At 41.1% G+C, this 9,962-nt stretch overlaps 1 protein-coding gene across 1 annotated transcript; it reads right to left on the minus strand.

Moving 5' to 3' along the window:
* Positions 1–242: 242 nt before the first annotated feature.
* LOC124002039 (zinc finger protein 330-like) lies at positions 243–9,342 on the minus strand. The gene is made up of 10 exons (XM_046309249.1): positions 9,272–9,342; positions 8,731–8,876; positions 8,577–8,596; positions 8,114–8,184; positions 7,823–7,899; positions 5,544–5,670; positions 5,285–5,389; positions 4,971–5,017; positions 1,742–1,859; positions 243–1,418 (listed from the first exon to the last, which is right to left on the minus strand). Exons 2-10 carry the CDS (start codon positions 8,848–8,850, stop codon positions 1,132–1,134), a joined length of 972 nt encoding a protein of 323 aa, XP_046165205.1. The 5' UTR covers positions 8,851–8,876; positions 9,272–9,342; the 3' UTR covers positions 243–1,131.
* Between the last annotated feature and the right edge of the window lie 620 nt (positions 9,343–9,962).

Here is a 9,962-nt window from a genome sequence, read left to right on the forward strand (position 1 = left end):
TGTTTTCGGTCTGTGTGTGCGCAAGTAAAACTAAACATGGACTCACCCACATGTAGAACACCAATGTCATCCTCATCTTTTTCATGTTGGCAGAACGGTCTATGGCTTTGTCATACAGTACACTTTTAGTTTTTGTTGTCATAGGCTACCTGGCTAAAATGCTTGCTAGCCTAACGTCCTCGCATTGGCAACAACGAACCAGCTAAGTTTGCCAGCTAATTAACATGAGCCTACATCTCAGGTCAGCGGCACAACATTCATTTATTGTTAGATTATTATCATTGGCCTGTACAGAGAATTAAGTCAAAACCACAAGTCCAAATCCATGGCTTAAGAAAGGGAGGATTTTGAAGCTAGTTACTGCAGGCCATCAACACAAGCAGACCAGAAACAGACATGTTTTTGTGAAAATTATGTTTTTCTTAGAAAGTGATTTGATTGGTATAAAGCCAAATCCAAACTGGCCTCCTTCGGAGGGCGTTTTGCTGCACCAGGACAATCCACCGTTGAGCTCAGCAAACGCTGATTGGCTAATTATATATATATTTTTTTAAATGTATCAAGGGAGGCCAAAAGCTTGCTTTGCATCAATCAATCAAATGCTACACTAACAACATGTCACACTTTTTTGGTCTAGACAGCATCAGATACATGGGCTACACATACTGAGACAGAGGGGTACTGTTCTCCTCACTCTGATGATTTCTCTGGTGAGATTCCAGCACCTTTGGAATTGACGGAACATTTAAAAAACCCTGAGATACGAAAAGTAAATGTAATCATTTAAAATGTTTTAATGGTCAAATATTTGGGGAAGCCTGGCTTCCATGAATACAGGCTGCTGTTAATCTGTCTGATAAGTTACATTATTTTAGCCTAAAACTTAAAAAGGATATTTCACCAATGTTAGGCAAGAGCCATACAGAAATTCTGGATTACTGACTGTCTTTTTTAAACGTGCGAATGTCCAAATACAGAAACAATCAAGCAGTAGACATACGGTGATGAACTATCACTTTAAACAGCTTATTACAGTGTACTGCAATGCATTGCACACACACTCCTTGTATACATCTAGTCCTCTTCTTTGGGAAGCGGAGAGGTGGAGATGTGATGGGAACCAACCTCAGTCTAGGGAACTGCTTCGATCACGGGGGTCCCTTCAATTTTAAGACCGGCCAGAGAGTCAGCTATCTCTTCTTCCTCCTCATCATCATCCTCCTCATCATCTTCCTCCTCATCCTCCTCCTCGTCATCATCATCATCATCATCTCCACCATCTTCTGCCTGATCTCCCTCCCCCCCTCCGGACGATGACACGTTCTTCCAGTAGGAGTCGTAGCCAGAGGCTCCATAACCTCCATAGCCGTAGCTATCCTCGTCAGCACCACTCTGTCGGCCAAACTTTGTCGTACGGGCTGCAGGGTGAATACAGGAATACAGACATGAGCTGAGAGTTGAGTACTAATCCCCATCCAGGGAGTGCATATATACAACAATTAAAAGGCGTTGAATGTGGCGGGATACATTTGAGGTTTAAGATCTGACATCTGCTACAAGAGAAGTGTATGAAAACGAGTGATTTGTAATGATGCAAAAATGACTCAAACAACAACTAAAATGATACTACAGTATACATACAACTGCACTGCCATCAGTACTCAGTTTTCCTCTTAATGACTGAAGAGTTTTAATCCATGACTGACTTAAGCACTGATTAGATGTTAGATGGCAGACTCACTGGACATGCTGAGGTCCTTAGTCTCCTGGGTCTCATGGCCACACTTGGGGCAGGGAGGATTTTTACCCTTGTCCTGTTTGAACACCTTACTCTTCACATGGTCGTCACAGAAACAGGCCTGGGGAGGGAGAGACACAGTTCAACCCAAATGGGCCTTGTTACTATAGGTTACAGTCATGTGTCATATCCAGGAAATGTATTCCCTGTCCAAATGGTAAATGGTTGTAACTGGAGGGAATACAGCCATGACTGGAAGTGACTTTTCATAGCAGATCAGGAGAACATTTTTATTCTAGCTAACCCTAACCTTTTTCCTAACCTTAACCTAATTCTCCAAACCTGCTGCAAAAAAAGTAACCTCTAGTTGTAGCTGTATTCCACTTCAGAAGCCTGGTAAACGGGTACTTATTTACCGGGAAAATAGACTAATTTAACAGTGCAACTGGGAATCTACACATTTCCCCCTGAACCAACACCCTTGCCTTTCTTGCACTAACATGTGTCTTTTCTTAGGAGCACCGACAGCTGCTTTAGGACTGATTCTCACCTAGTTACCTTAAGACAAATGCACTCACTGTAATGCCGGGCGTACACGACACGACTTTAAACAATCCTAGCAATGCTGAGCTTCGAGCATTAAACAACCGTATTTCCTATAGTAAACCATCTACACACTTCAAGATTCTTCACTTGGTCGGGAGGATTCTCCATACCACCCAGTCTCGCCAAAACAATGTGAATAGATTGTTAACGTAGCTAGCTACAACGAGCTGTGGCTCAAAGCAGCCTCATAAAAGTTCAGTCAGACAAACACACTTACCCTACAGTGTTGAAATATCTTGTCAATACATTTTGGACCAAATAACATTAGGTGTGAACTTCAGAGCTGTAACCATTTTACATTTGGGCTTTGGTGAAAGGCAAGTGCAAACCCGTACTAGTAGTACTCATCGCTCCTGCTCGAGCGAGTGCACATTCTGGGTGATGCAAATCAAGATCTTGGTCTTCTTCCCTGGCTAGCTCTCATTTGGCTATCGCTGATCGCCGTTCTCAAAACTGGTCGTGGTACATCTCACATTACAAAAGCGTTGCAGATTTTGTGCTGATAAAACCACACGGGATCGGTAGCCCTCAGATTGTGATGCCGACGCTCATTTCAATGTGAGCGGGTCAGTGGCAGCTACGAGTAGGCGACAACATGGGGATTTTGTCTCCGATCTCAAAAAGTTGTCTGGGACAGCTAAAACCAGGGACGTGTAGTGTACGAACGGCTCAAGTCGCTCTGGAGAAGAGCGTCTGCTAAGTGTGTATAGAGGCAACAGCAGTAACAACTACCCTGCATGAGGAACAGTGGGAGAGACAATTGTTTACAACATAACACTGTGTTGATTTAATGCCTTAAGTAGCTTCACATTTCGTTGTGTTAAAAAGTGGAATTAAAAAAGGCATATTTTTCTCAACAACCAAATGTCTAACATTTAAGATGAATAGAAATGATAGTTGTTGCTTAAGTATTCAGCTTCCCAAGTCAATACGTGTTAAAATCACCTTTGGCAGTAATTACAGCCGGGAGTCTTCTTGGGTAGATTTCTAAGAGATTTACACACCTGGATTGTGCAATGTTAGCCCATTAATCTTTTCATAATTCTTCAAGCTCTGTCAATATTTTTGGGGATCATGGCTAGACAATTTCCAAGTCTTGTCTCTCAGGAACATTCACTGTCTCCTTGGTAAGCAACACCAGCGTAGATTTGGCCTTGCGTTGTAAGTTATTGTCCTGCTGAAAGGTGGATTTGTCTCCCAGAGTCTCTTGTAAAGCAGACTGAACCAGGTATTCCTCTCTGATGTTGTCTGTTAGATCAATGGTTCTCAACATGGGTCCTGGGGACCCTGAGGGGCGCACATTTAGTTTTTAGCATTCCACAGCTAATTCAAATGATCAACTCACCATCAAGCTTTAATCATTTGAATCAGTTGTGTGGTGCTAAGGCAAAAACAAAATGTGCACCACTTTGGGTCCCCAGGATCAGGGTTGAGAACCGCTGGCGTAGATCCATCCCGTTTCTTTTCATCCTGAAAACCTCCCTGGTATTTACCGATGTCAGGCATACCCATACCATGATGCAGCCACCACCATGCTTGAAAATAAGGAGACAGTTACTCAGTGATGTGTTGGATAGCGCGCCAAACAAGGCTTTGCATTTAGGCCAAAAAGTTAATTCCTTGGATCGGTATAATAATTATTAACTTGACCATTCTTAAAGAGACATCCAAAGTCTGATTTGTTATTGTTACCCATCTACCAATCACTGCCCTTTATGAGGCTTTTGAAAAGATCCTTGGTCTTTGTAGTTGAATCTGTACTTGAAATTTGACTTAGGGACCTTACAGATGTTTTATGTATGGGGGACAGAGGAAGGGTTAGTCACTCAAAAACCATGTCAACCCCTATTATTTCACACAGAGGGAGTCCATTTAACTTATTGTGTGATTTGTTAAGCCAAATGTTACTCCTGAGCTAATTTAGGATACTTCTCAATTGTATTAATCTTTTTTAAGTTAGAATTGTTATTCCACTGACATTAGAGTATATTGACTAGATTGTGGACAATAAAAATTACAATTAAATCCATGCTAAATCAGAACATTTTGGGGAAGTGATAAAGGAATTATATGCTTAAAAAGGTAATGATTAGAATATTCCAACCTGAAACCATATAATTGTATGAAATTTATTAGAATCATAAAACTATAATCTGATGGTGTGTAGTTTTAGTCAGAATTAGAACAAGGACTGTTTGTTCCTTTTTAGTACGTAAGCAGGGTGCAAGTGGGAAAAAATGATAAGAGGAGCCATCATCAGACAAGCTGGACTACTGTGTTCCTTAAAGGACATTGTCTCCACCCATGGAGAAGAGAAACTGTTAGGCTTGCAGAAAATTATTAAACATGTTGCAGATTAAACAGACTGTCTAAGCAAGGCATAGTTTAAGATGTTAACTTGTTTGTGTGTGTTATAAAGACCGGGGTTGCATTTGATGTTAGTACATTTTATTCACGAGAACGTTGTATCTTTTTGCATAAGCTGAGTCTTTGACTAATTATTATTAAACCCATGGTCTTACAGATCTCGGGGATTGGTCAGAGCTATTGATTGTCAGTTATTATCATTGAAAATTCTCACGACAGGAAGAAATCCAAGGGGTATGAATACTTGGATCTCCATTACCTTGCAACGCAGGCAGGAGTGTTGCCCCAGTCTGTTGCAGGAAGCACCTGAAATTAACATGGGGGAAAACACAGTATACATTAACACATTGATTTTTAAAATTTAAAATCACTATAGCTAGGGATGGACCTTTCTCTAAACTTTCAACTAGTAGAATGCCTACTTTTCTATACGTAACATGTTGTTCCTCATGTCTGCCAAAGTATGCCCTAAGGCTAAACGTCAACAGGTTATAGTGTTGAAACCTCTTGATTTCTCATGAGCCAACACAATGTGGATGTTTGACAGGTGAGAAAGACCCCCCAATTGCTCACATTTGTAAGTCTCCGCCTCCAGGACTTGGCAACTGGCTTGGTGCTCAAACTGGTCATCCTCACACAGGAAGTTGTGGCAGAAAGAACAACGGTATACCCTTCCCCCTGTGTCAGATAGGAAAAAAGGGGGAATGATTACAAAGGGGACATAAGGTGGATGGCAACCAGCATTTGGGTGCATGTACAGACATTAAAAAAAGCCTTGTTTAGTTTTGCAGACCAGGCAGGTTGGATAATATTATAAAATAGCATAATTTACCATGGTCCCATACACAGCGTTCACACTCGATACAGTCGGCATCCATGAGAGGACATGTGCAAGCGTGGGTACTGAGGCACTTTCTCCCGTGGCACACCCAGGCCTCACAGAAGTCACACACTGCCCCCTTGTGGACAGAGACAGCACTTCACATATCAATGTCATAAAGACATCCAATGATAAACTCATGACTGTAAACAATCTGGGCACATATCACAATGTTAAGTAGATGTACAGTGCCTTGCGAAAGTATTTGGCCCCCTTGAACTTTGCGACCTTTTGCCACATTTCAGGCTTCAAACATAAAGATATAAAACTGTATTTTTTTGTGAAGAATCAACAACAAGTGGGACACAATCATGAAGTGGAACAACATTTATTGGACATTTCAACCTTTTTTAACAAATCAAAAACTGAAAAATTGGGCGTGCAAAATTATTCAGCCCCTTTACTTTAAGTGTAGCAAACTCTCTCCAGAAGTTCAGTGAGGATCTCTGAATGATCCAATGTTGACCTAAATGACTAATGATGATAAATACAATCCACCTGGGTGTAATCAAGTCTCCGTATACATGCACCTGCACTGTGATAGTCTCAGAGGTCCGTTAAAAGCGCAGAGAGCATCATGAAGAACAAGGAACACACCAGGCAGGTCCGAGATACTGTTGTGAAGAAGTTTAAAGCCGGATTTGGATACAAAAAGATTTCCCAAGCTTTAAACATCCCAAGGAGCACTGTGCAAGCGATAATATTGAAATGGAAGGAGTATCAGACCACTGCAAGTCTACCAAGACCTGGCCGTCCCTCTAAACTTTCAGCTCATACAAGGAGAAGACTGATCAGAGATGCAGCCAAGAGGCCCATGATCACTCTGGATGAACTGCAGAGATCTACAGCTGAGGTGGGAGACTCTGTCCATAGGACAACAATCAGTCGTATATTGCACAAATCTGGCCTTTATGGAAGAGTGGCAAGAAGAAAGCCATTTCTTAAAGATATCCATAAAAAGTGTCGTTTAAAGTTTGCCACAAGCCACCTGGGAGACACACCAAACATGTGGAAGAAGGTGCTCTGATGAGATGAAACCAAAATTGAACTTTTTGGCAACAATGCAAAACGTTATGTTTGGCATAAAAGCAACACAGCACATCACCCCGAACACACCATCCCCACTGTCAAACATGGTGGTGGCAGCATCATGGTTTGGGCCTGCTTTTCTTCAGCAGGGACAGGGAAGATGGTTAAAATTAATGGGAAGATAGATGGAGCCAAATACAGGACCATTCTGGAAGAAAACCTGATGGAGTCTGCAAAAGACCTGAGACTGGGACGGAGATTTGTCTTCCAACAAGCCAATGATCCAAAACATAAAGCAAAATCTACAATGGAATGGTTCAAAAATAAACATATCCAGGTGTTAGAATGGCCAAGTCAAAGTCCAGACCTGAATCCAATTGAGAATATGTGGAAAGAACTGAAAACTGCTGTTCACAAATGCTTTCCATCCAACCTCACTGAGCTCGAGCTGTTTTGCAAGGAGGAATGGGAAAACATTTCAGTCTCTCGATGTGCAAAACTGATAGAGACATAACCCAAGCGACTTACAGCTGTAATCGCAGCAAAAGGTGGCGCTACAAAGTATTAACTTAAGGGGGCTGAATAATTTTGCATGCCCAATTTTTCAGTTTTTGATTTGTTAAAAAAGCTTGAAATATCATTACATTACATTTAAGTCATTTAGCAGACGCTCATATCCAATAAATGTCGTTCCACTTCATGATTGTGTCCCACTTCTTGTTGATTCTTCACAAAAAAATAGTTTTATATCTTTTTGTTTGAAGCCTGAAATGTGGCAAAAGGTCGCAAAGTTCAAGGGGGCCGAATACTTTTGCAAGGCACTGTAGGTCTTCACCAGGGGTGTATTCATTACGTCTGGCAATGGAAACCATTTGCCATTTAAGAACCAAACGGAAGCAAACAGAAAACGAAACAGGGAGCGACCTATATTCAATTTGTACAATAGAAACAGAACATTTTTCATTTGGAGTAAATGGTTCAATTTGAACGTTTTGCAACAGAATCGGCATAATGAATACATCCCATGGTCATATTCACTAGAAACCAAAGGAGGCAAATATCGGGGACTACCTGAATTTGACCGATAAGAAACACTTGTTTTCCATTGCGAAACGTTTTACTATGGTGTGCATTAATGATTACTACTGAGTATTTATAACTCCCATCTCAATAAAGTTCTTCAAACGGCTCTCATTTCTTACCACCATGCCCATTCCCGTAGCGTGGATCCCTGGGTGCTTGATGACACAGTCTGATGACTTCATGCATTTGGTTTTGCCTTTAGTTGGAATACAGGAAGACAGTATCACACCACAACATAATACATGGTTCTTGCACTCCTATACAAACATCTTACATGTAACATTGTGCAATATATTTCTTTGCCACTTGATGGGATAAATCAAGTTGTTTTGAATTAAGTTGGCCTCAAAGAGCTCACGGGATTTTAAAATCAGAAACATGCCATGCGTCACAATTTATCTTAGACTCACCACATTGACCGCACTGGGGCAGCTTCTGAACGTTTGCACAGAAGTAGCAGAAAGCTCTGTTCTTCTGCCGTCTTGGGTGTCATTGAAACAGGGGAACAAAGTGTCAAAGCCTCCATCACCTGTAGATTATAGTTGCTAATAAAGAAATAATGCATCTTGTTCAAATAGTTGAATTGTGTTCCCACAACTTAACCTTTATTTAACTGGGCAACTCAGTTAATAACAAATTCTTATTTAAAATGACAGCCTACCCCGGCCAAACCCTAACGACGCTGGGCAAATTGTGCACAGACTTATGGTTCTCCCAATCACGTCTGGTTGTGATACAGCCCGGAATTGAACCAGGGTCTGTAGTGACGCCTCTAGCACTGAGAGGCAGTGCCTTAGGCCACTGCACCACTCGGGAGCCCCAATGTTATCCATTAAGATGAATGTAAAAAAATATTGATTGAAGATGTCTTACCTCTGGCATTTGTCACATTCCTGCAACACAAGATGAGGACTACAGTAAGTATGAGGACGACAGTAAGTACTAGGGAAATAATCATGATTTACAGTCATTTTTGGCTATCCATTTCATATTGTGTTGTGATGAGAACATGTATATTATTCCATACCATTGCTGAATTGCAAGGGGACTTTGCAACGTCAACAAAGCCCTTGTTGGCTCGAGTCTGTTTCTCCCGTTCCTTGCGGTTCTCTGCCTTCTTGCGTGCACCTGTCTTCTTTTTCGGCATCTTTCAGTTTCTGTAGATGGCTTTACCTGAAAGCATGTGGGGGATTAGCAAACCACTAACGAACGAACCAAGCAAGCCAGCTCAGTCAATGGCATCACACCTTGACAGACTGGACACACATCATTCGTCTAGGTCCTTACGAAAATATAAATGTTGTAAAACTGTATTGGCTAGTTAACTAGGTATCTACGTAAAAAAATGAAAAAAGCAGCTATTTAGGTATCTAACGTTATAACTAAACGTTACCGTACGTGTGCTGAGCAACACGGTTCAAACACGCGCTAACTAGCTTGACTTCATGGAAATACCAGATGCAGCAACGACATGCCATTTTATAATTAACAGATAAATGCCTTAACCGATGTGTAATGTTTATACATTTTTTAACACAGTATAACCCAAAATGTAAAGAGAGACTTGCCAGGAATGTTGCAATCCACGGCTGGCTCAGTTGAAAACGGAAGTTACAGAACGGATATAGTCCGACTGAGAATTATTCTCGCCTGATTTATAATCCGCCTTAATAGTTCCTATGTGAGTTCCTATATTTCTATTGTACATTAATTTCCCTTGCGCTCAATGAAATGTTATATTAAAGTATGAATTGTATATTACATCATGGTTTGGCCAATTAAGCCTGTTATTATCAACGCTAGTTCAAAAATGCATACTTATTGTATTTATATTATATTCTAAATTTACTTCAGTCTCCTGCCACCATGACCCATAAATGTTGTTCAAATTAATTGTGTTTTTACCAATGAAGCCTTTGCAATGTTTCTTTCTGTAACGTAAACTACAGTGAATGGGTTCACAATGCCCCAGGAGATGGCAGTAAACCATTATTTTCATCACACATGCTTGAGGTCTTGGAGGTTTCTTTAGCCTTATCAATCAGTGGAGGCTGGTAGGGGGAGCTATAAGAGGGCGGGCTCATTGTTATGGCTGGAATAAAATGGATGGTATCAAACACATCACACATATGGAAACCACATGTTTGACTCATTCCATTCCAGCCATTACAGTGAGTGAGCCTATCTTCCTATAGCTGCTCACACCAGTCTCCTCTGATGTCTATGTTTCACACCAGTAGTTCTCTGTACCACCCCACC

The sequence above is a fragment of the Oncorhynchus gorbuscha genome, linkage group LG17 (genome assembly GCF_021184085.1).
Source record: "Oncorhynchus gorbuscha isolate QuinsamMale2020 ecotype Even-year linkage group LG17, OgorEven_v1.0, whole genome shotgun sequence".
NCBI classification, from domain to species: domain Eukaryota; kingdom Metazoa; phylum Chordata; class Actinopteri; order Salmoniformes; family Salmonidae; genus Oncorhynchus; species Oncorhynchus gorbuscha.